The sequence below is a fragment of the Somniosus microcephalus genome, chromosome 8 (assembly GCF_052327205.1).
Source record: "Somniosus microcephalus isolate GS21.2 chromosome 8, FLI_Smic_1.0, whole genome shotgun sequence".
NCBI lineage: Eukaryota > Metazoa > Chordata > Chondrichthyes > Squaliformes > Somniosidae > Somniosus > Somniosus microcephalus.
Genome location: NC_140994.1, coordinates 243,099,244 through 243,126,292, shown reverse-complemented (window position 1 = coordinate 243,126,292; position 27,049 = coordinate 243,099,244). Strand labels below are relative to the sequence as shown.

Here is a 27,049-nt window from a genome sequence, read left to right as displayed (position 1 = left end):
GCCTGAATTGCCCTAAAGGCTCTACCATCACCACCACTGCTGAGTCCTCATCTATCGGTTTCAGGGTGTTACAGGTACACATGATGTAGTGCTCTGACTCATTTGTAAGGTGTTTGGTTTCCTCGTCCTTACAAGGGTTCTTTGACTCTGGGTTTTACAGGAACAAAATCGTAGACGACACAAAGGTTTAGGTTCAACCCAAAACTGTTAGTTTATTAAAACCAACAAAACACAGACAAAATCCTGTTGCGATTTGGCTGAAACTTACAATCACCCATCCAGCCGGTCGTTACCGTTGTGGACTGTGGGCCTGGATCGGAGATGACCTGTCCCCGTCCTCCTTTATCTGACTGCAGCTGCCTACACAGCACAAACCCCTTGTAGAGTCAGCTGTTATATACAATCACCCATCCGGCTGGTCGTGGCCGGCGTTGATTGCGGGCTGGGAGTTGGAGATGACCGTCTTCCCTTCCTTCTTACACCTGGCAGTCGCTGTAGTCAGAGCTAGCTTCCGAGAGAGAGAGCTTCCGAGAGAGCTTCTGAGCGAATGAGAGAGAGAGCTGTGTGTGGTTCCTTCTTACAGTTCTTCCGTCCTGCCTTTTCGAGTCTGGGCCTTCCCCCAACTCTTGTATTCCAATCCACACCCAGTAATCCAAACCACAGGACACGTACAGGGCTGGGGGATGGAAGACAATTCCTTCTCTTGTCTCCCCCTCCCTGTGGTACATATTTGATGTGATTTAGTCTTACTGCTGATGTGTTTTGCCCAAGGTTAAAGTGTTTTTCATTGAGGCCAGGAAGTCCATTGTTCCAGCGAAATTGGCATCATTGTCTTATCCATTGAAGATCCATCGAAACCCATTAAAACAGGAAGTCTCAATGTCCAAAGTTAAATCACCTATTCACCGTTAAATCACCTATCGAGACGCTCATTGTCCAAAGTAAATGTCTTTTCCAAAGTTAAATTGAAACTCACAGGTGTGTCTGTGCTTCTAGACCCAACTGCACCTCGCCCCTACCACTGGGCCAAACAGGCTTCCAGCATTTTGCTATTGTACTGGGTTTTTTGAAATCTACATTCCTCCATTTAATGTCTCTTTTTAAACTAGAGACGTTACTCTTGACGAATTCTACTCCTTCTTTGCCTTTGGGTGCATTGCTGGTCTCAACCAAACCTTTACATTTCACTTTTATTACATACATACATACATTCGGTTCAAACACTCTGAACCTCCCGTTTCAATCTTTTAAGTTTCCCCCTTCTTGTCTTCCTTTTTAATTTACATGACAAGATTAATAGATACAACATAATACACAATTGTACAATTACCAACACATGCGATGCGATTCGAATCCAAGGAGGGACCTCAATGTTGAGTCCCACATCACACCATGGAGGGTTAATCACCTCTTCAATTTCCTCCCTTTCTTTCTCATTCTTTTGCTGTAACACGTAATAATGTTTTAGGGACAACTAATAGCTTAACCAAATGTTCGGGTAACGGCAGGATATCGTAGCCAAAACGTGATATGTATTCTTGGAGGTTCGGTGAAGTACCGTTAACTGTGATACCGATGTGTTTGTGGTCTGAGATGGGGATTATCCTTTAAATTACTGCGCCCCTCGTTTAACAACCAGGCCCCGTACATGACACACACATCATTTTGGGCAGCCCGATCCGACACATTTCGGCCCTCCTTTATTAATACATTGATGGTCTGAGCATGAGTCTCCAGCTCAGCTACCATTTCCTTTAGATGAATCGTCATCACCTGGTCTTCCTGCAATTCCTGACCCTCAATGTCATTACCCGCCCCCCCAGTATTTTCCTCAGCTAGTCCCTTAGTTTATTTACTTGTAATTGCAACTGCACGTTGTCCATACTGTTGACCAGTGACATCCCTGCATTAAACACCGTGGCCACATCATTAATCAGTCCCCTTTTTCGTCTCCCCCAGCCCGTGTGGCTGTTATTTACCAGAATATATGCTCCCACCTGACTTTTGTCCCCATAATTCCTCTAGTAGAATTGTCTGAACATTCCTTTTAACAACTTTTCATACAACTTTTGGCAGGCACCACCGGGGCAACTGTAACTCCGTTAAATTAAGAATAACCGACACTACTTCATAATATACGGTATGATACATCGGCCCAGAAATTCGGGTCAGGGGCTTCCCGTGGGTGCTAGCCCCCGACCTGCACTTTCCTACCGCGCCAGCCATTGAGCTGTGGGCCCGCGTGGGATTCCAATCCTGGGCCTCTTCCAACTGCTGGCGCACAGTGCTTGCGTATCCCAGGGGCGCAGTTAGTTCGATGCATCCCCTGGGATCACGTGGGCCATGGAGAGCCATTGGTAGCAGGGAATGCTTCATTCATAAGTTTGACAGGAACCTGTCAAACCTATAAATACTGTAAGCCCCAAAACATCACTAAATCTTCAAATACATTTTTTAAAAATCACATTTTTAAAATAAACTATAAATTACATGAAATAACTATTTTAAACAATACAGTAATTTAAATTTTGAAAAAATTAATTACATTTTCTAACGGGGCTAAAAATAAACTTACCTTTCTTCAAAGTATTTAAAAATAATAAACCTGTGGAAAAAATGTTTTAATTTTAATTAATTCACCACTTACCTTGTAAAAAGCAGGCCTTGCGACTGCTTTTTACATGTCTAACTTCTGGAAACTTACCCTCCTGGGAAAACCTGCAAAAAAAACGTAAGTTCTAAGCGCACGCGCTGCCTCTCCTGCGCACGCGTTCGACTTCTGAACCCCTTCTTTCAGGGGAATGGAAGTGCCGGTTTCCCACGCAGGCGCAGTGCATGCATGAAACCGGCACTTCCATTGGGCTTACGGGCAATTACCCCGTGCGTGCTCACCCGTGGAGACCCGAATTTCTGGGCCATTATTTTTCCTGTTGGGATCAACACCAGCCCAGTTTTAGGCCCGGGTGCTGTCACGGGACATTTGACCTCTGGACCCTGAGTCTCTGGGGCTTTCGGTAGAGGCTTCATCTTGCTCGCGACCAGTTCGGTCGCATTGACTGCTTTTGGAGGATCCGGGGTCACGCAAGAGTCAAAACTCTGAGTCCAATTCACTCCTGATCCGGAGTCCTGCCACTGCCATTTGAAAGTAATGGCAACCCCCCCTTTGCAGTTGTGCCCCGACCCGACCATGAACACATAAACTCCTTGCTCCTTCTTCCACCTTTTATCCCAATACAATTTTACCCCTTCCTTAGTTCCCATGGTCCGTCTGTTTGAATTATTATCCAACTTTTCCCATTCCGTGGATGCATTATTTTTACCTTTGTCTGTTTTCCGCAACGACCACCACCATCCCATGGGGGTGCTCCCTTACATTCCAGACAAACCCGTCTACCCTCTTTCACCCGTACCCTCTTAGTCCTGATGTTTACCTTTGGGCAGGACACTGACACTTCCCAAATCTTGTCCCCGGTTCGCCTTGAATACTTGGCCGAGTTCGACCTTAGCCAACCCGGCCAATTCCCAACGTGGGAGTATGTAACTGTACCATTATCACCCCGTGTTGCCCCCGCTGAGTTACGGTGGGGCCAGTTCCTCCCATACACCCGTATGTAAAGAATGTCTCGGTGTCTCCCCGATATCCCCACCCTGCTTTAAGCAGGATCATCTACACGCTCAGCCGCAGCGTCCACCTCATCTCGCGTCCTTGATTCGATTCGTTTCTGTAAAAACAAAACAAAAGAATAACACTGCTCTGTGAGGGGTCTCCCCTTCACAGGTCACACTTAACTGATACACATATTTACACTTTGGTTCAATCACTGCTTTCGTTTTTTCTTGTCCTGATGTTTGGGATTCTTGAGGCCCGGGGGTGGAGTAGGAGGAGGTGTCCAGAGCACCCTGGGTCTCGGCACCCGACTACTTTGTCTCACCGCTCCGCCCTCTGAGTCATCCTCACCATCCCACAGCACGGGAGAAAGGCTCACATTGATCAAACTCATTACGGTTCCTTGGGCCTTGGCCCGTTTTGTGCTTCTCTCTCCGGAGTCGTACAGCTTGCACTGGTTAATGTGAAACCATTTTACTCGCCTCGGCAGCTGGATCGCATCGACCACAGGACTTGCCTTATCCACGATGTTATAGGGTCCTTTAAATAATGGCTCGAATGCCCCGATTCTGGCATAATTCCTGACCATTACCTGGTCCCCTACCTTCCACTCGTGGTTCCAACAGCATTTTATTCTGTTGGTGCTGCCTTCCCATATTGTTAGCTGCCTCCCAATGCAGCCCCCTTAGAGTATGGTACAGATCTCTAACAAACCTGTCCCGTGTGACCTGCTGAACCTGTGTTTGGGTCAGGACCAGGACCAACACATGAGTCGGGGTTCTCAGCGACCCCCCTGTCATTAACTCATGCGGAGAGTGTCCCGTACTTTTACAGAGACTGGCTCTGATGTTCATTGGGACCAGGGGTAGGACCTCATCCCATCTCTTCGGGACCTCTCCTATCTCTTTCCTAAGCCTCTCTTTTAAGGTCCGGTCCATCCTCTCTACTATACCCGATGATTGGGGGTTATGCATCACATGCCACTTTCCCTGTATTCCCAGCAGCTTCAGGGTGTCCTGCATTACTAGTCCGGTGAAATGACTTCCCTGATCTGACTACTATCAGGGGCAGTCCCCACCGGGAAAACACTTCCTTCACTAGAATCTTCGCCGTGTTTAACGTTGTCGCTGCCCTGCAAGGAAAAGCTTCCACCCATTTCGAGAAAGTATCCACTAATACCAGGCAATATTTATTGCCCCTACTTGTGGTGGGCAGTGGCCCAATGCAATCTACCTGTGTAGACTGCCATGGTCCCTCTACCCTCCTTGTGTGTCCCAACGGAACCGTCCTTCGGTGGGGGTCTGGATTATTCGCCGCGCACACTAAACAGTTCTCGCAATAATCCCTTACATCTTCCCTGAGCTGGGGCCACCATCCCACAGCCTCCACTTTATTCCAAGTCGTTTCTGGCCCTGTATGTCCGGCCCCCGGACCCCCATGAGCTAGCTGCAAAAATTCTTCCCTGTACTGCACGGGCACGACCCACCTATTGCCCTTGACTAACATCCCCTGTTTCACTGCTACATCTGCTGCTCCAAAGGTCCCTCTACAGGCTTCCCACATTCCTTATCCTTAATTACCATTTTAAGGACTGCATCTTGCAGCTGAGCCTGTTTCAAATCGGGTGGCAATTGTACCTCCTTGGCTCTCTCTTTTCCCTTTTACAGCCATGATCTGTCCAGATCGGTACGGGTCCCAAGGTATCCCTTCCCCTACCCCCATTTTGGCAGGTACATCAGCCTTCTGATTCCCTTCCCATATTGTTACGTTGGGTCCTAATTCTATTGTTAATTCTATTGTTAAGGGTTTCGATACCGCCCCAGCCTGTTCATTACCTGTGAAACCTGCTAGTGTAAATGGGACCCCGCTCGACCATGGGGAAGTGGTCGGATTTGGTGAGTGGACCACCGTGCTAGAGGCGCCTGTATCTACCAAATACCTTCCCCTAACGGTCTCCACTTTCACATCTACACATGGTCTGCCCCGTCGAAATCTCGACTCCGAGTAAGACTCTGAAACACGTAAATACCGTCAGATAAGCAAAGCTTTATTTTGACTTGCACAAGGGGAGCGAGAGCCCAGTCAATGGCTCGGCTCACAACTCCAGAGAACATCTGTGAATGCAGCATATTTATACACTCAAACAAGCCCGTGCTCCATAAATCACCTGTAATGGGATTGTAGCATTTTAAAATGAATTAAGAGTTAAAACAAATTAAGAGTTTGGCACAAGGACAATCAGAAGGTCAGCAGGACAGAAATATCTTCAGACAAGGTTAGTTAATTACATTCTGTCAGGAGGTTCTGTCTGAATCTTGTTACCAAAAATGATTTGCTTACTCATGTCTGATTATCATATTTATACAGTGAAGAACACAAGTTCCATATGATCATGTATAAAAGTTAGCAAGTCAACTCTGTACAAAGCTATTTCAGTATTCATGCAGAACGAGATTAACTTTTAACAGAACTTTTCACTCTTTGATCAGGTGTCATTATCACCTCTCAGTTTGCAAGCGTACAAAACGTGGTGCGGTTACCCAATAGTTCTGCAATGTATTGTTCTAGCAGTTTGTGATTAACTTTTGCAATAGGTCAGAAGATTACGTTAATTGCTGCTGACTCGACTTTAGTCCAGCGGCAATGATACAAAAATACATTAGATGTCAAGTATCCCATCATGCACTAGTAAGGGCAAAATCATATTTCCACACCCCACTCATTGTAGATGAGCGGACACAGGTACTCGGGCTGGGCGCGGCCCCGTCACAGTGAGGGTGCAGACGCGCTGGGTCCTCTGTCACCCACAGCAACATCCAGTTTCCCTTTATCCTTGCCCAGAACCTGCTGTAATGCGGCCACTAAGATTTTTATTGGGTCGTCTTCTACCTTCCCTCGGTTTGTCTCTACCTCGGGACCCTCGTGCCCTGGTTTCCCCCCTTTCGGGAGCTTACACTCCTTACTCCAGTGTCCCAACTTCCCACAGTTACAACACACCTGGGATCGACCCGCATTACTTCCCTCCTGTCTCCATTCCCTTTTACTCCTCACATTCCCTTTCACTTCGTGCACCTTCCCCCTGTGTTTCTCCTCTTCCTCCCTTGTCCTGACTTGAAAGCTAGAGTCAGCTTCCTCAGCACACCCATCTCCGTATTGTGGAGGCCCTCTGGGTCAAACCATGACTCAGCCTTTGCGCTGATTCACGGCAAACTGTTGGACACTACGGTCCTCAGCCAATGATTCCTGGGAGCCCCTCTTAATTCTGCGCGCACTAGATCTCCCCCAGTGGCCCTCACGTAAGTCGGCCACAGTCTATCTGAAAAAGTATCTGGTAACTCGCCTGCCTGCTGCCTCGTCTGCTCCACCTGCAACAACGGACTACCTTGGCTGTGCCCCAGTGCTACCAAGATCTCATCTTTTAAGCCGTGCATGGTTCCTCCCCCTTGGTGGCTGCCGACAAACTCTGATATCGCTTCCCTTCTAGAGAGAACAGCATCAACTTCCTCATCTCCTGCTTGTTGCAGTTATTAATGCCCCCTACCTGCTCTACATTGGCGAAATGAACGGAGGCGCCTCCTCCCTGCTTTAATTTAGCCACACTCGTCAGCATTCCCTGTAGCTGAAGCGGTGTAAATGGGAGCACATAATCGTTCTGCAACGGCACCGGGCCACCGCCCACTGGTGGCAGACCGAACTTCTGCTGTCGTAGGGGACACATTGGTCTCGGTGGTCCCGGTGCTTCGGGAGCCGGCCGATGCTCGCTGTACGGGGGCCCATCATCTGATTCTTTACTCTCCATATCCCAGTCTTCCACAACCTCTCCAGGCGACATGAGATGAACCATCCCTCTGGCCCTGGATAGTTTTAAGGTCAACTTACAGATCTTTTCATTACAAGGCCTGTGATCTGCTCCCTCAGAACCCAGAGTTTGGGCTACTCATTTCGCTGCCCTGATACCTTTCAATCGTTCCTCCGCCTCTTCGCCTCTTTCTAGATTCCTTTCACTTTGTTCGCAGTGAGTCTGACCCAGCCTCTTACCCTCTGACACCTGACACTGTAAGTATTCAAAATTGTTCTGCGCCCTCTCCTCCTTAACCTTTCTCTCCTGCCTTTCTTCACTTAAATCTTTCGTCAGTCGCTCTATGACGGCGTCCTTATCGCTTGCCTTGGTTTCTAGTTCCCTTTTCTCATCTTCCAGCTGTTTCACCTTTTCCCTGAGAATTGAGGTTTGCTTCTGTAGACACAGTAGCCAAATCGCCTTCTCTCTCGTTCTTTTATGGTTAACACTAACCGCCCACTCTGCCGCTTCCTCCTGCGGATCCTCAGAGTGTAACATTTCTCGTGCCCATGGCTCAGAAATGTCTAACTTGCTACATATATACGAGGCTACCTTAGCCCCCATAGACTTCCTACGGCTACTTCTAACCGCCCACTCTGCCGCTTTCTCCTGCGGAGAGTACATCATTTCATTTGCCCCTGGCTCAGAAATGTTTACTCTGGCTAGCTTAGCCTCCCTGAGACCACCTTAGCCTCCCTGAGACCACCTTAGCCTCCCTGAGACCACCTTAGCCTCCCTGAGACCACCTTAGCCTCCCTGAGACCACCTTAGCCTCCCTGCGACCACCTTAGCCTCCCTGAGACTACTTTAGCATCCCTGAGACTACCTTAGCCTCCCAAGGGTTTGTTGCCCTTTGTGCCTTATTTTGCTCCACACCTCAAGAGTCCTTGCCACAGTCGCCAAGATATGGAAGGTGTTTGGTTTCCTCGTCCTTACAAGGGTACCTTGACTCTGGGTTTTACAGGAACAAAATCGTAGATGACACAAAGGATTAGGTTCAACCCAAAACTGTTAGTCTGGTTCCTTCTTACAGTTCTTCCTTCCCGCCTTTTCGAGTCTGGGCCTTCCCCCGTCTGGGCCTTCCCCCAACAATCCACACCCAGTAATCCAAACCACAGGACACGTACAGGGCTGGGGGATGGAAGACAACTCCTTATCTTTTCTCCCCCTCCCTGTGGTACATATTTGATGTGATTTAGTGTTACTGCTGATGTGTTTTGCCCAAGGTTAAAATGTTTTTCATTGAGGCCAGGAAGTCCATTATTCCGGCAAAATTGGCATCGTTGTCTTATCCATTGAAGATCCATCGAAACCCATTAAAACACAAAGTCTCAATGTCCAAAGTTAAATCATCTATTCACCGTTAAATCACCTATCGAGACGCTCATTGTCCAAAGTAAATGTCTTTTCCAAAGTTAAATTGAAACTCACAGGTGTGTCTGTGCTTCTAGGTCCAACTGCACCTCGCCCCTACCACTGGGCCAAACAGGCTTCCAGCATTTTGCTATTGTACTGGGTTTGTTGAAATCTACACAGTACAGCACTCATCCGTGGTCATAAGGAGGTTGCCATTCTTGCCAGGTGCTACGTATCCGCGGGTACCCACCTGGTACGCCGATTCACCTCTGACCACTCCCAGAGACTCTACTTTACATCCCCATTTATATGTCCCATTCTTGTGCCCCTGTGGCATCAGCATTCGAAATCTAAATACATCTGCAGGACCCCCTGCCTGCTGGTCGGGTTACCAGGAGTTCCTGTCTATCTTCCTCCCAGTTAATCAGATTAAGACTGCTGACTTCCTTCTGCGCCTGCCGGGGCACCGTCCCAATCCTGATGTCTTCAATGTCTGATTCAACACTGTCAATCAAGTCCCAAGCCAGCATATCACATGCTCGCCCCTTGGACTGTAAATCACTCGCCTTCATTACGGCTTTCCCTAGGACCTCTATACCTCTCTTTAACCAGATTCCCTGCACTTCTACTGCCGTAAGCGCATACTCCATTCCCTGAGCTGTGAACCGCAGACCCTTGGCGCTTTCCTGCGCCACCCAGGAGGCATAGCTACCCAGGCCCGTGATTTGCCATGAATTTAGGACCAAGTTGGCACTTACAAACAAGCCCCCCACTTCCCCTAATATTTTCAGTCTCTGCCGCCGCTTGGGGGCCTCTACTTCAGGGGCTATGTGGTCCTTATAATCACTAAGTAATCGCTGCAATTTATGCTTAGCCCAAGTAATTGATGCTGGGTGATCACCACCATTGGCCTCTAACGCTGGCACTATACTGCTCAGGTTATAGATTACTTCTAAAGTGACCATAGTTACATCATGTAACAGTGCCTTCGGACCCCCGACACTGATCATGCCATCCATTGGAGATGGCACCGTGGTGGGACATCGCGACGGCTTTTAATATCCACATGTTGTTAAATCAATGCATCTTATATCAGTACATCCCAACCGCTTAAGAACATCGCTACACAATTCTTGGCAATATTGTCTCACAAGTCCTGGTTCCCAAATGAATGGGGGAAATTTAGTCCACCTTGCTATAATGTTGACGGTACTGATGACCACACCCCTCATTTTTCCGCGCTGTCCTTTGTGCAGCGAGCAGGAGTATAACCAACGTCACAGTCCGTCGTCATCATATATGCCGGTGACTGTTATATCTCCATCAGTATTCACGCTAATTTGTAGTTGTGTATAATTGTCACTTCTGGGTCCGATAACAGGGATCCAGACCGAGTTGAAGGAGTCTGCTTACGTGGTGCCGTAGGACCAACCGCCCGGGGCGCCGGACACTGAACTTTCCCTTTGTGATGGGCAGGGAGGCTGTTCCAATTGGACTGGTTGACCGGGGGCGGACAGTTCAGGGTTGCTGCCACAGATAGTGTCCCAGTATCCTTGTCCCATTTTACATTTGGGATTTATTTTCCATACCTTGGTCGTATGGGTACGTGCGGGGACCCGGTCCGTGATCCATATATTGGGTTTCTTTATCCATTCCCCTTTCCCCCCCTGTGGCAGTTGCATGTATTGTTCTGGATGTAATCAAGTACTTTTATCGATGTGCACGGTGGGCGCCTCCCACGCTACTGTAATTGTCAGGAGGGTGATCGCCAACACGGCAGTCCACCAGGCCGCCATTGTGAGTATTCCGGAACTCTGAGGGTAGTAAGGTATGTGGAACCTCTGCTTTACCACCAGTAACTGACATGCCGTCTTCATGATCCTACCAATAAAGTGGGTCCCCTGGGCTGTATCTATTTGTAGGGGGACCCGCCCACCGAGGTATCACCTCCTTTGCCAAAATGCTGGCGGCTGTAACGGCGGTGCAATCTCGTGTTGGGAAGGCCTTTACCTAGCGAGTGAAGTGATCCATTATCACCAGGCAGTAGGTCTTTCCCCTACTCTTTGGAAGGGGACCGGTGAAATGGATTTGTAGGTTTTCCCATGGTCCCTTCGGTCTCGGGTGATTTCCATACGAACCTTTATCCCCTTTCCTGGGTTATACTGCGCACAGATCAGGCACCTCTGGCAGTGCTTTGCCACGTCCCTGATGTATATCCCCATGATAGATTTCTAGTAAATTCTGCCTGATACACTCGGGGGCTACCACCTGGTCTGCCCCTTCTAACTTCCATACCCCTGTCACATCTTCCTTTGCCCCATGACTCTCCCATACCCCAGTCGCATCTTCCTTTTCCCGTGACTCTCCCATACCCCTGACACATCTTCCTTTGCCCCGTGACTCTCCCATACCCCAGTCACATCTTCCTTTGCCCCATGACTCTCCCAAACCCCAGTCTCATCTTCCTTTGCCCCATGATTCTCCCATACCCCAGTCACATCTTCCTTTGCCTCCTGACTCTCCCATACCTCAGTCACATCTTCCTTTGCCCCGTGACTCTCCCATACACCAGTCACATCTTCCTTTGCCCCGTGACTCTCCCATACCCGTCACATCTTCCGTTGCCCTGTGACTCTCCCATACCCCAGTCACATCTTCCTTTGCCCCATGACTCTCCCATACCCCAGTCGCATCTTCCTTTTTCCCGTGACTCTCCCATACCCCAGACACATCTTCCTTCGCCCCGTGACGCTCCCATACCCCAGTCACATCTTCCTTTGCCCCATGACTCTCCCAAACCCCAGTCTCATCTTCCTTTGCCCCGTGATTCTCCCATACCCCAGTCACATCTTCCTTTGCCCCGTGACTCTCCCATACCTCAGTCACATCTTCCTTTGCCCCGTGACTCTCCCATACACCAGTCACATCTCCTTTGCCCCATGACTCTCCCATACCCCAGTCGCAACTTCCTTTTTCCCGTGACTCTCCCATACCCAAGTCACATCTTCCTTTGCCCCGTGACTCTCCCATACCCCAGTCACATCTTCCTTTGCCCCGTGACTCTCCCATACCCCAGTCACATCTTCCTTTGCCCCGTGACTCTCCCATACCTCAGTCACATCTTCCTTTGCCCCGTGACTCTCCCATACACCAGTCACATCTCCTTTGCCCCATGAGTCTCCCATACCCCAGTCGCATCTTCCTTTTTCCCGTGACTCTCCCATACCCCAGTCACATCTTCCTTTGCCCCGTGACTCTCCCATACCCCAGTCCCATCTTCCTTTGCCCTGTGACTCTCCAAAACACCTCTCTCTTCCTTTGACGTATCTTCGGGCAGTTGCACCATATTTATTTCCTCTGGTCCGATGGCGCAAGCTACCACCGGGGCCGGAGAAGGGGGCATATTTCCTGCGGCCCCTTTAGCCGCCATATCCGCTCATTCGTATCCTTTCTGTATCCAATCGCCCCCATTCTGATGTGCTTTTACCTTGACTACTGCTCCCTCCCAGTGGGAGCCCTGCAGCCTCCACCAATGCCTTTACTAGCACTTCATGTATAATGTGACCACCCTGAGGATGTTATAAACCCCCGAGCCCATGAGGCCATATAATCATGGACTACGCTGAATGCGCACCGACTATCGGTGTAAATATTCACTCGTTTCCCTTGACAAGCCTGTAATGCTTCGATAAGAGCTACCAGTTCCGCTACCTGGGCGGAGTCCCCTCCTTCCAGAGCCCCTTGTCGGACCACCCGACCATCCTTCCTCACGACTGCCCATCCCGTATGGGGTGGACCACTTCTAAATTCCCCAGAACCATCGACAAGCATTACTTCACATTCCCCTTCAAGTGGGCTATCTTTTACCCCACAACTTTCCTCATCCTCTACCGCTAGTTCACACTGATGTTCTTCTCCTTCCGTTAATATGCCGCCCGCAGGGTTTAATCCACCGTCTTTAACAATCTGTACGGACTTATCCTTTGGGGTAAGTACGGCTTCCCACGCTGCTCTTCGGCTATCTGATACTGCTCTTAACCATCCAGTATTAAGTAGGATATTGTTTATGTGGTTTGTGGGTTTCCCTCTTGATCATGAAGGGTGTCATATCGACCCTCCCACAATCCTGTTTGTGTCTAGCCCTTACCTCTGGAAATTGGGAACACACAAGCCCAAAGACGCCCTCAGCTGTCCAATCCAAATTCCATGTATCTCTTCACTTAAACTTCAATTTCAATTCCTCTAACAGGTACCAGTGTGTTTAACTCTATTCTGATTGTTTCATTCATTATATAGTTTCTCGGTGGAGTATGTGTCAATGCAGGGACACTAATGTCTCCGAGAGAAAGCTATCCGTTTACTACTCTTTACACTTTTCTGCCTTTCAATAGAAAGCTAGGAACATTCTCATTTGGTGGTGTAATTTTCCTGCTTCTATCTTACACCCTCAATCACTTCCTCTCTCCATTGTACACATCCCATTAATTACCATTCATATCTCATTCATCAGCCCTGGAGGAACTTTACTGTCCAGTACAATATTTAAGATAGAAAGCATAGATCACACGTTCTCACTTGGTCCAAGTTATTAACACTTCTTATTTATCATTAATTTAGAGGATCTTTTATTTTCCCGAAAGTAACCCAATATATAGTGCCTGGGTCCATTTTGTCATTTCAAAATTATCCCAAAACCCAAAAAGCAGTACTGTTGAACTGACCGGTTTTGTCAATGTTCAATTTCATTTCTATCAATTTATCTTAACTCCAATTTCAGAAACCAGTGATTCCCAGGCTAGGTGGTTTACACCGAGTTTGATCATTAGAGACAGAAGTGCTACAATTAGTTTACAAGGTGACTTCCAGATAACAAAAGAAAGCAGAGAATCCATTGTGGCTCTGCTTAACAACCCAAGGGGTTAATTTATCAAATCATAATTTTCCTTCATTCACTGTGGGGAAATATTAACTTAAAATTAAGAAACTTAAATTTAATAATGTCCAATATCTTTAAATTTCATTCAGCAACACTAAAGTTGCTGCTTGGTGAACTTAAACAGCTGTCAGTGGAAAGGGTTAACTCCTTTGCAGGTTTTTTTTTAAGAAGGCTCACGGCAACTCTGGTTAAACTCTGTTTTCTCTCCCAGTAGACACCCCCCACTGCTTGTCTATCTTTAACGGGTGATCGAGTTGTGATCTAAACAAACTGTCCCGTCCCTGGAGAGTGCCGTGTGCTCAGGGTAACAGCTGTGTGGAAGGGACGTTTGTAATGAGAGTTGGTTTGGGTTTCAGACACGAATCAATGAGCTGAAAGGAAAGCTATCGAAGAGCTTCTCTGAATGGAGGAGACAGCTGGAAGAAGATGAAGAATACGCACTGAAACTGATCGATGAGGAGGGGCTCCGAGCTCTCTCACAGATTAGAAGCTGTTCTGAAGCATTAAACAAGAGGATGGAACAGATTTCATTAATAGATGGAGAAACCCAGAGTCTTGTACAGAGGGACCCTCTCTCCTTTATTCAGGTACATCTTCAATATAAACAGGGCCATGGCTGGGGAATGGGGCGTTTGTGTGAGGCTGTTTGAAGATTGTTGGTGGGACCCAGCATTGGTGCTGCCCCCTCCGCCCTGCCCTCGGAGTGTTGGTGCCCCTCAGCCCTGCCCTCGGAGTGTTGGTGCCCCTCAGCCCTGCCCTCGGAGTGTTGGTGCCCCTCAGCCCTGCCCTCGGAGTGTTGGTGCCCCTCAGCCCTGCCCTCGGAGTGTTGGTGCCCCTCAGCCCTGCCCTCGGAGTGTTGGTGCCCCCTCCGCCCTGCCCTCGGAGTGTTGGTGCCCCTCCGCCCTGCCCTCGGAGTGTTGGTGCCCCTCAGCCCTGCCCTCGGAGTGTTGGTGCCCCTCAGCCCTGCCCTCGGAGTGTTGGTGCCCCTCAGCCCTGCCCTCGGAGTGTTGGTGCCCCTCAGCCCTGCCCTCGGAGTGTTGGTGCCCCCCCAGCCCTGCCCTCGGAGTGTTGGTGCCCCCCCAGCCCTGCCCTCGGAGTGTTGGTGCCCCTCAGCCCTGCCCTCGGAGTGTTGGTGCCTCCTCAGCCCTGCCCTCGGAGTGTTGGTGCTCCTCAGCCCTGCCCTCGGAGTGTTGGTGCCCCTCAGCCCTGCCCTCGGAGTGTTGGTGCCCCTCAGCCCTGCCCTCGGAGTGTTGGTGCCCCCCCAGCCCTGCCCTCGGAGTGTTGGTGCCCCCCCAGCCCTGCCCTCGGAGTGTTGGTGCCCCTCAGCCCTGCCCTCGGAGTGTTGGTGCCTCCTCAGCCCTGCCCTCGGAGTGTTGGTGCCCCTCAGCCCTGCCCTCGGAGTGTTGGTGCCCCTCCGCCCTGCCCTCGGAGTGTTGGTGCTGCCCCAGGATGGAGTGCAGTGAAATGTGGGATTATTCCCCATTCCTGTGACTGGCCCCACCTACTGTCCCACACTGAACTCTTTACTCTCAATCCCAAATTCACGGTTTGGGTCCATTGGGTGTTGGTTTGTTCATTGACTGATTTGATCTCCTCTCTTTATTCACAGAACTCAAAGCAGCTCCTTTCCAGGTAAGTTCCTCTCAGTCATACAGTAGCTGCTGCTGATAGGGAACCTTCAGCTGTATCTGGGAGAAGAGTGAAAGTAGAATCACGGCTTGGAAACCTTCCCAGATAAGGAGCTTTCAAATGGTGGGAATATTGAGTGATGTGTAACTGGGGGTTGAGGGGTTATTGGCTCAGGCAGCCTGTGGGAAATGGGAGATTCTACATGTCTACTGAGGACTCCCAGCTCTACCTCACCACCACCTCTCTCCACCCCTCCACTGCATCTGTCTGGTTACGCTGCCTGTCCGAGATCCAGTCTCCGATGAGCCAAAATGTCCTCCAATGAAACATTGGGAAGATTGAAGCCATTGTCTTTTAGTCCCCGCCACAACCTCCATTCCCTGGCCACCAATTCCACCCCCCCTCCCTGCTCACTGTCTGAGGCTGAACCTTTAAGATGCTCCTTAAAACCTACCTCTTTGACCAAGCTCCTGTAAAGTGCCTTGGGATGTTTTACTACATTAGAGGCACGATATGAAAGCACGTTGTTGTTGTTGAGTGACATGAGCTGTTCCATCGGTGTGTTGAGCTTCTCAGGAACCTGTTAGACAGGAAGTGAGAGAGAGTTAAAGCTGCAGTGACCAGTATCTAACCGAGGCTTCCTAAAGGCTCCATGTGTGTCAGTGACAGCTTTATTCCATTGGGTCAGTAAGTGCTGTGTGATTGGCTTGTTCTGTCAACCAGCCCATGGAGAATGAGGAGAGGGGCGGGTCCTAGTGTCAGAGTGACAGTAAAATGTGTTGTGATTGGCTCATTCTATCCACTAACAGAGAAATGAGTGGGTGCTGAGATTTCCCAGGAATGTCAGTGTCACTGGACACTATGACCCTGATATTAACGGGGAGGTGGGGAGGGTGCGGGGGAGGTCATTAACGTGGTAATGCCGGGGACATGGAGGCCCTATTGATTGACGGCCTGGCCGGCGGACAGGAGAAAAACAAGCGGCAGGAGGCTGCAGCCGGGGGCCCGTGCGGGCGTTCCCTGTCACTCAGAGAGAGGGAAGCAGAAGCTCCGGGGAGGGTGGGGAGGGAGGGGAAGGGTGGGGGGGGGAGGGAGGGGGAGGGTGGGAGAGGAGAGGCTCCGGGGGCCCATTGGGAGGGAGAGGGGAGGGGGGGGTGGGAGAGAGGGGAGGGGGGGGTGGGAGAGAGGGGAGGGGGGGGTGGGAGAGAGGGGAGGGGGGGGAGGGAGAGGGGAGGGGGGGGAGGGAGAGGGGAGGGGGGGGGGGAGGGAGAGGGGAGGGGGGGGGGGAGGGAGAGGGGAGGGGGGGAGGGAGAGAGGGGGGAGGGAGAGAGGGGGGTGGGGGAGAGGGGGGTGGGGGAGAGGGGGGTGGGGGAGAGGGGGGTGGGGGAGAGGGGGGGAGGGGGGTGGGGGGAGAGGGGGGGAGGGGGGTGGGGGGGAGGGGGAGAGGGGGGGTGGGGGAGGGGGGGTAGGGGGAGGGGGGGTAGGGGGGGTGGGGGGAGAGGGGAGGGGTGGTGGGGGGGAGAGGGAGAGGGGAGGGAGGGGAGAGGGGAGGGGGGGGAGGGGGGAGGGAGGGGAGGGGGGGCGGGGGAGAGGGGGGGGCAGAGGGGAGGGGGTGTGGGAGGGGGAGAGGGGAGGGAGAGAGGGGAGAGGGGGGGAAGAGGAGAGGGAGGGGGGGAGAGGGAGGGGGGGAGGGGGGGAGAGGGAGGGGGGAGGGGGAGGAGGGGAGGGGGGGAGGAGGGGAGGGGGGGAGGAGGGGGGAGGGAGGGAAGGGGGGGAGGGGAGGGGGGGAGGAGGGAAGGGGGGGAGGGGAAGGGGGGGAGAGGGGAGGGGGGGGGGAGAGGGGAGGGGGAAGGGAGGGTGGGGGAGGGGGGGGGGATAGGGGGAGGGGGGGGGGATAGGGGGAGCCAGACAGCCAGACAGAGTGAATACACATGCTGAAGATGGGCTGCTGAATTTTTAGTGTTTAAAGTGGGGAAAAAAAAGGTTCATTTCAAGTTTTAAAAGGTTTTAAGTTAAATTTAGTTCTAGTTAAGTTAGTTTAGTTTGTTTAGTTAAGTTTAAGTTTAGTTTAGTCTAGATTAAGTAAGGAAGGAAAAGACCACCAAAGAGACCACCAAAGGAAAAAAAACCAGAGGAAATTAGAAAAAAAAAAGCCAAAGAAAAGAAAGAAATAAGGGGAAAAAAAATATACAAACCAAAGAACAGCGGCCGCACGGGGCCACAGCAGCAGCAGAAGCGAGGTGGCTGGGCCGCATCGGGAACCGAGGCACGAAGGCCGCACGGAGACGCAGCGGCAGCCGGAGCGAGGAGACTCGGGGAGCCCGCTTTGGGAAACGAGGCGAATCGGGGAGGCCGCACGGAGACGCAGCGGCAGCCGGAACGAGGTGACTCGGGGAGCCCGAGCGGCGAACGAGACACGGCCCGATCGGCGGCCGCAGTCCAGCACCCGAGCGACGACCGCAGTCCAGCACCCGAGCGACGGCCGCAGTCCAGCACCCGAGCGACGACCGCAGTCCAGCACCCGAACGGCGAACGAGGCACAGCCCGAGCGGCGGCTGGGCTAGAAAGCCCGGGAAAGGCCCGAGGAGCCAGGCCCAGAGACCTCTGAGGAGAAGGGGAGCAACCAGAAGGCTTCCAGAAGCAAACCAAGACTGTGAGTACAGGGCCCAGGGAGGGAGGCTGAAGCCAGGGAAAGGCCCGAGGAGCCAGGCCGAGACAGAGGCACAGAGACCTCTGAGGGGGAGGGGAACAGCCCGAAGGCACCGGGAAACAGCGGCTCACAGACCCAGACCTGAGAAGGGTGAACCCAGAAGCCGAGGCCCAGGGACCACGGGGTCGGAGAGGGGGACCGGGAAAGTTCGCGAACAGGGAGAGGGAAACACCAAACCCGGGGCCCCAGAAAAGCTTATTCTAAGATCAACAATACTTTACCAAAAATGAGCGAATCAGAAGATCCACAACAGCCCCGCTTCCAGATTCCCCCCAACACCGCAAAAAAAGCTATAAAAGCGATCAAGCATGAGCAGATGAGAGAAAAACCAGAAACACTTTTTGCTGACTGTTACAACAATGGGACAAAAAGTAATCTCATTTTCTACTCAGATCAGCCAGTGGCTTGGATCACAGCAATAAAATCACACTATACCAATGTTAAGCTAGAAAATACCGCAAATGGGTCCATAATGAAAATTAACACACCAGGAGACAGTTCAACTACGACGGTCAACGCGTACAATACCGGGACAATATTAGTGCAAGGCAACCTCGACAAATTTGCAACGGCCTTCAGGACACTGAAAAAATTAACTAAGGGGGGAAGGAACAGCCCCAGAGTGGCCCGCACTCCCCCCAACATTGACAACTTACCAGGAGAAAATCTGCCTGGTCAGGAGGTGAACGAGCCACACAGTTCAAACCAGACACTAACCCCGGGGAACCACAGCCACACGATACAACTGACAAACCCCAGCATAACTACCAGGGAGGAAGCCACACATAGTCCCCCTACCATTCCCAGCTCACCAAGAGAAGAGCAGCATAGCCAGGAAGTGAGTGAGCCCTCCAGGGCCAACCAGCCTAGCCAGGAAGTGAGTGAGCCTTCCAGGGCCGACCAGACACATACCCCGGGATCACACAGCCAGATACAACCAAAAGATAAATTTAATCAATTAGAGATAGAGATGGTTAAACTTAGAGAGGACTTCCTCAAAATGAATGACGATCAAAATCAGGAGAGGGAGAGACACAAGAGAGAGCTGAAGCTACTTGAGAACCAGGTGAATCTACTTAGGAATCAGGTGAAAGAGCTGCAGGAAAAAGAAGAGAGCCATAGAGGAGAGAGAACACCATTAGACCAGCAACCAGAGGCTAGAGATAAGACAAGACAGAGCTGGACGGAACGGCTGCACTCCCACACGGAACAAAAGCAACAGACACACAATACAAGGGGTGCCACACAGACCGACCAGCATACTGATTCGCAATCTTCCCCCACCACCGTGGAACCACAAGCGGGCCGCTCACAAGAGGTACGCACACACCAGACACCCCAGCCCAGCACACACACTATGAGTCCAAGCGAAAGCCACCAGACAGTAAACACAAACAAGGCTGACGTCGTAATACTCATAGACTCAAATGGGAAATTTCTATGGGAGAAAAAGCTATTCCCTAGAAGTAAAGTAGAAAAGATCTGGTGCCCAACAACAAACAGAGCCATGGGATGGCTGACCAAAGCCAGATTAGGCTCCCCCCAACACATAATAATACACACGGGCACAAATGACCTAAAGACCCAACAGAAAGAAGTAGCAACATCGCTCAGAGCAATGATTAGGAAAGCAAGCAGTACATTTCCAAACACTAGAATCACTGTTTCCACAATATTGCCGAGAACAGACTTCAACAACAACACAATTCATGAGATAAAATGCATTAGAAATAAAAGGGGGGCTTTTGGCAGTTACAAAAGACTAAAGACAGAAGAAGCCCTGGAGGAGTATAAAAAGTGCAGGGGCATACTTAAAAAAGAAATTAGGAGGGCGAGGAGGGGCCATGAAATAACACTGGCGAGCAAAATAAAGGAAAATCCTAAGATGTTTTATAAGTATATTAAGGGCAAGAGGATAACCAGGGAAAGGGTAGGGCCCATTAGGGACCAAAGTGGCAATCTGTGTGTAGAACCAGAGGATGTAGGCGGGGTTTTAAATGAATTTTTTGCATCTGTGTTCACTATGGAGAAAGACGATGCAGACATAGAAATCGGGCAAGGGGACTGTGACATACTCGAACATATTAGCATCGAGAGGGAGGAGGTGCTAGCGGTTTTAGCGGGCCAAAAAGTGGATAAATCCCCAGGCCCGGACGAGATGTATCCCAGGCTGCTGTGGGAGGCAAGGGAGGAGATTGCAGGGGCTCTGACACTAATTTTCAGAACCTCTCTGGCCACAGGGGATGTACCAGAGGACTGGAGAACAGCTAACGTAGTACCATTATTCAAGAAGGGTAGCAGGGATAAACCAGGGAATTACAGGCCAGTGAGTCTAACATCTGTGGTGGGGAAATTATTGGAAAAAATTCTGAGGGACAAAATTAATCTCCACTTGGAGAGGCAAGGATTAATCGGGGATAGTCAGCATGGCTTTGTCAAGGGTAAATCATGTCTAACAAATCTGATCGAATTTTTCGAGGGGGTGACTAGTGGGGTGGATGAGGGAAATGCTGTGGATGTGGTTTACATGGACTTCAGTAAAGCTTTTGACAAAGTCCCGCATAGGAGACTGGTCAAGAAGGTAAGAGCCCATGGGATCCAGGGTGCCTTGGCGCGTTGGATCCTAAACTGGCTGAGTGGCAGGAGGCAGAGGGTGATGGTCGAAGGTTGCTTTTGTGACTGGAAGCCTGTGTCCAGTGGGGTACCTCAGGGATCGGTGCTCGGTCCCTTATTGTTTGTGATCTACATAAATGATTTGGATGAGAATGTAAAAGGTATGATCAGTAAGTTCGCAGATGACACGAAAATTGGTGGGGTGGTAAATTGCGAGGAGGAAAGCCTCCAGCTACAGGACGATATAAACGGGTTGGTCAGATGGGCGGAAAAGTGGCAAATGGAATTTAACCCTGAAAAGTGCGAGGTGATGCATTTTGGACGGACAAATAAGGCAAGGGCATACACAATGAGTGGTAGGACCCTAGGAAGTACAGAGGGTCAGAGGGACCTTGGTGTACATGTACATAGATCCCTGAAGGCAGCGGAGCAGGTAGATAAGGTGGTTAAAAAGGCATATGGGATACTTGCCTTCATTAGCCGAGGCATAGAATATAAGAGCAGGGAGGTTATGATGGAGCTGTACAAAACGCTGGTGAGGCCACAGCTGGAGTACTGTGTGCAGTTCTGGTCGCCTCACTATAGAAAGGATGTGATTGCTTTGGAGAGGGTGCAGAGAAGATTCACCAGGATGTTACCTGGGATGGAGCGCCTCAGCTATGAAGAGAGGCTGGACAGGCTGGAGTTGTTTTCCTTGGAGCAGAGAAGGCTGAGGGGGGACCTGATTGAGGTGTACAAAATAATGAGGGGCATAGATAGGGTAGATAAAGAGGAACTTTTCCCCTTAGTGGGGGGGTCAATAACAAGGGGGCATAGATTCAGGGTAAGGGGCAGGAGATTTAGAGGGGATTTCAGGAGGAACTTTTTCACCCAGAGGGTGGTTGGAATGTGGAACTCAATGCCTGAAAGGGTGGTGGAGGCAGGAACCCTCACAACATTCAAGAAGCATTTGGATGAGCACTTGAAATGCCATTGCATACAAGGCTATGGACCAAATGCTGGAAAATGGGATTAGACTGGACAGGGATGGATGGGCGGCGCAGACACGATGGGCCGAAGGGCCTCTTTCTGTGCTGTAAAACTCTATGACTCTATAAATGCCAGCATAGCAAGAGACTGCGAATCAAACCACAACGTACACCTGGCCCAACACCCCACCCTCGATGAGGAATGTCTTTACGACCACGTCCACATCCAAAGGCAAAGAATATCGATCTTTGCTAAAGCCCTGAAGGACGTCGCTTTTAACCGGGTCCATACCCAGACTCCAAGAGGACCCCCCCCCCCGACCACCAGAGATCAGCGGGGTACATATCAGGAACACTACAAGGACCACCAACACACCAACCGAGACCAGAGAGGATCCCCATGCAAAACAACAATATCAGACCTGCACCACTCCTGTCCCACAGGGGAATAGGACTGCTCCCAGCCAGACAGAGGGAGAGATGCACAGGACGTACGCAATACCTCAGACAGAAACAATCCATTAAGAGACAATAAGCAGATGTGCAGCAGCATCTACTTCCGCCTTATGGATCAAGGACTAATTAATAGAAAGAACTGTAACCAAATTGTATTAACTTTTGTAGACAACTGATGTGATCTTTTTTTTCCCACACTTAGACACGACAAACACGTACCACTCTTTAACCTATCATAGTAAAAGATCAAACTTAACATGAAATCCTTATATATTTCGACCTGGAATATCCAAGGTCTACGCTCTTCAGTGCGAGAAGTGAAAAGTAGGACCCCAGAGTTCATAGATGAAACTAAAGACCTAGATATTATCATTTTACAGGAAACTTGGTATAAAGGAAAAGGACACACTGGCTGTCCCCAAGGGTACACTGAGCTGGTGGTCCCCTCCAATAAATTACCAAGTGTAACCCAAGGCAGAGACTCCGGAGGCATACTGATCTGGTTTAAAACAGAACTTAAGAATTACATCAAATTTATAAAAAAGGGCGAAAACCATATGTGGCTCAAACTTGAGAGGGAGATTATCTCAAACACCCAAGATGTTTACATTTGCGCACTTTATATCCCTCCAATCGATTCCCCGTACTTTAAAGAGGACACCTTCTCCAACATGGAGGGGGAAATTATCCAATACCAGGCCCAGGGGAACGTGTTGATCTGTGGGGACCTCAATTCAAGAACGGGCGAAGAACCAGACTTCACCAATAATCAGGGAAACAATTACGTTTTCGGGAATAACCACTTTGACATCCCTTCCCTTCCATACAGGCATAACTGCGACAAGCAGTCAAATACCAACGGAAAACAGCTACTACAGCTCTGTCGAAACCTGGGTCTGTACATTGTCAATGGTAGGTTCATAGGAGACCTCCTAGGAAGATCGACCTATTGCTCACCTCTTGGCTGCAGCACAGTAGACTATATGATTACAGACTTAGACCCATCCTCTTTCAGAGCATTCACAGTCAAACCACAAACAACACTGTCAGATCACAGTCAAATTACTATGTTCCTCAAAAAGACAGAAACAAACAACATAGAAACACAACCCAGTAAACTGTACAACACCAAAAAATCGTACAGATGGGCCAAAAACGACACGGAAAAATACCAGAAAACAATTAGCAATGCATCAACTCAAGCTCTCTTAGACACCTTTCTGGATAACATATACACTCACAATAAAGAAGGCGTAAACCGGGCAGTTAGTAAACTAAACAATATTTTTGATAATTTGGCAACAAATGCAAACTTGAAAGCTCGCAAGAACAAACCCAAAACAAAAAACTATGAAAAATGGTTTGACCGAGATTGCCATAACATGAGGAAAAAACTTAGAAAAATATCAAACCAAAAACACAGACATCCAGAAAACGAGGAACTACGCCTTACTTATTGTCAGACACTAACACAATACAGAAACACACTCAGAACCAAAAAAGAGCAATATATTAAGAATACACTCAGCTCCATGGAGGAATCCATTGATTCCAATTGTTTCTGGGAAAACTTGAAAACACTACACAAAAAACAACACGACGATTTGGCCATTCAAAATGGGGACACATGGGTAAACCACTTTGAAAAATTATACCAGAAAAACACACTAAGACCAGAGCAACACCAAATATGCAAAAAACTGGAAAAGCTAGAAATGGCCATAAAAGATAACCAAAACCCGCTGGACGCCATAATAACAGAAAAAGAACTTCTTGAAAAACTCAAGGACCTGCGACCAGGAAAAGCCTGCGGGACAGACGGCATACTAAACGAGATGGTTAAACACACAGACAACAAAATGAAACTGGCTATCCTAAAACTCTTCAACTTGGTTCTGAGTGTCGGTTATTTCCCTGATATCTGGAACAAAGGACTCATAACGCCCATATACAAAAGTGGGGACAAAATCGACCCAAACAACTATCGAGGCATCTGTGTAAACAGTAACCTGGGGAAGGTATTCTGTAGCATCATAAACAAAAGACTTATAAACTTCCTTGAGGAGCACAATGTCTTGAGTAAAAGCCAAATTGGATTCCTGCCAAACTATAGAACATCCGATCATATCTTCACCCTACAGACCCTAATTGACAAACACGTTCACCATAACAAAAGCAAAATCTACGCATGCTTTGTAGATTTCCAGAAGGCTTTCGACTCCATCTGGCATGACGGTTTATTCCTGAAACTTATCGAAAGTGGGGTAGGAGGGAAAACATATGATGTAATTAAATCAATGTATATAAACAACAAATGTGCAGTTAAAATTGGAGACAAACAAACAAAATACTTCCCACAGGGGCGGGGGGTGACGCAGGGCTCGCCAATCTCACCGACACTCTTTAATACTTACATAAATGGATTGGCAAAACTACTTGAACAATCTACAGCACCCGGCCTCACCCTATATGAATCCAAGGTTAAATTCCTCCTCTATGCAGACGACCTGGTTCTGCTGTCACCTACTAAAGAGGGGCTACAGCAAAACCTGGACCTGCTGGAGTCGTACTGCCAGACTTGGGCCCTGACAATAAATCCCCAAAAAACCAAAGTCCTTGTGTTCCAGCAAAGATCCAAACATCAGGGACCCAAAATAAATTTCACAGTAGGAACAACCAAAATTGAACAAACCACTAACTACACATACTTGGGCTTAAAAATCAGTTCTACGGGAAACTTCAAACTGGCTGTGAATGAACTGAAAGAGAAAGCAAGAAGGGCTTTCTATGCCATCAAAAAATCAATCCAAATAGAAATCCCAATTAGCATTTGGCTCAAAATTTTCAAATCAGTAATTGAACCAATTGCACTCTATGGCAGTGAGGTATGGGGACCGCTAACTCAACAAGAATTTGCAAAATGGGACAAACACCCAATTGAGATCCTACATGCAGAATTCTGTAAAAGTATCCTCCGGACTCAAAGGAAAACAGTAAACAATGCATGCAGGGCGGAACTAGGCCAATATCCATTAATAATCACTATCCAAAAAAGAGCCACCAAATTTTGGAATCACCTACAAATGAGCAATCCCCAATGCTATCACTACGACGCCCTGAAATGCCAAGAGCTGACCATAAAGAAGAATACCCTCAGTCAACTAGTCCTGGGACTCAGTGAAGTAACTACTAACAATACTAACAATAACCAGCCCCAGGACAGTGACAGGGTAACACAAAGAATTCGACCCAACACAATCGTCGCTAAGCAAAAGGAAAAATATCTGACATATTGGGCAGAAACAACAAAAACCCAAAGCAAACTCAATTGCTACTTGGCCCTAAACAGACAATACAACATAGCTGATTACCTGACCATGGTAAAGGATAACAAACTGAGAAGAACCTTGACAAGGTATAGACTTAGCGAACATAGCCTAGCGATCGAAAAAGGCAGACACAGGCAGACCAGGCTGCCAAGAGAGGACAGGATATGCTCTCACTGCAGTCAGGGAGTGGTGGAGACAGAGATGCACTTCCTCACAGCTTGTGGAAAATATCAGGGCATCAGGGAGAATTTCTACCAAAAATTCTCACAAATATGCCCTGATTTCAGAAATCTGAATGACAACCAAAAACTCCCATTCCTACTGGGAGAGGAGAGAAGCTGTATAACACTGGCGGCACACTATGTTACAGCTTGCCATGAACAGAGGGACAACCAGTAAACTAAGAAAAGAATATATATAAACAATGCGAATGTATATTTATACACTCAGGGATATACCTGTTTATACACTGTATGAATAGAACTGCGTTTATGTGCTAAACCATAAATGTATTTTGATGCTTTGGCAACATAAGATGTAACTTATCATGCCAATAAAGCGATTTGAATTGTGAATTGGGAGGGGAGGGGAGGGGGAGGGGAGAGGAGAGTGGGGGGAGGGGGAGGGAGGAGAGTGGGGGGAGGGGGAGGGAGAGGGGGTGGGGGGAGGGGGAGGGAGGGGGGGAGAGGGGGTGGGGGGAGAGGGGGTGGGGAGGGGAGGGGGGGGAGAGGGGAGTCTCCGGGGGCCCATTGGGAGAAGGCCTGGGGGGGTGTGGGGTAGGGGTGGGGAGAGGAGAGGGACCGGGGGCCCACTGGGAGGGGGGCGTGGGGGGCTGGGGACGAAGACTGAAAGATTGGGGCTGGGGCAGGCCCAATGCTTCCTTGTGAGGCCTGGGGGTCTCCTGCTCCTCCTGGCCCACAAGGAGTGCTAAAATGATCTGATCTTTCGCACTTACCTTGGCCAGTCGGCTCCTCCCGTCTCGGATCTGCTGTGGGGCAGCCGACAGCGCCGGCCTCCCCCTGGCCCACACTCACATTTCATTCACCACCCTGATTATGTCATCAGGCCGTGACTTTCGAATGTTAATGAGGCCCCGCCTGCCTTTCGCAGGAGCCTCGTCGATGGCCTGGTTTGTGTTTGTTTAAATTGAAATAGCTGGGAACGGGGTCGGGCTGGGGTCGGGTTACTCGATCCGGATGTTTTAAACCCAGATCCTCTCCCGCCCATCGGGGTGTGAGGGGATTAAAATCAAGACGTCTGTGAAGGAATCCCACCGATCCCAGGTCCCTGGGAGGCTGTTCCTTCTCTTCTCCTCACTTCACGTGATTGTAGTGAGTGTGTTCCTGCAGCGAGGGGGAGCATGGACTGGAGACCCTCGGGGTAATAATAATTATTAATAATGGAAAGATGAGGCTCCAGGACAGAGACACTGGACTGAACACAGACAGCTTTGAAAATCACAAACTGAGCTGAAGTGACAGCAAAGCAGGATCCCACTGCACGTGTGGAGATCAGTGTGAATGCAGGGAGACTGACAATCCCGGGATTCTGCCATTTTCAGGATGGGTTGCTGCAGGGTGTCAGTACGAGCATTAGAAGGGCTGCAG

The 27,049-nt window shown here is 49.6% G+C and overlaps 1 protein-coding gene and 1 long non-coding RNA gene across 6 annotated transcripts in view; one reads left to right on the top strand and one right to left on the bottom strand.

The window, feature by feature from the left end:
- The window catches only part of LOC147114223 (E3 ubiquitin-protein ligase TRIM7-like), a 65,999-nt gene that overhangs the window by 33,193 nt on the left and 5,757 nt on the right, over nt 1-27,049 (top strand). For 3 of the 5 annotated variants that reach the window (XM_085995892.1, XM_085995889.1, XM_085995893.1), the window contains exons 3-4: nt 14,094-14,324; nt 15,347-15,369. In XM_085995892.1, coding sequence (XP_085852018.1) covers nt 14,094-14,324; nt 15,347-15,369 — 254 coding nt within the window. Of the gene's footprint in view, nt 1-10,446; nt 10,630-14,093; nt 14,325-15,346; nt 15,370-17,953; nt 18,020-27,049 lie in introns of those variants that run through there. The other 2 variants (XM_085995890.1, XM_085995891.1) reach the window with 2 other exon arrangements.
- Nucleotides 193-26,482, bottom strand: LOC147114224 (uncharacterized). Its single transcript, XR_015079386.1, has 3 exons — nt 26,398-26,482; nt 15,821-15,946; nt 193-539 (listed from the first exon to the last, which is right to left on the bottom strand). It is a non-coding gene; the product is annotated as an uncharacterized LOC147114224 (long non-coding RNA).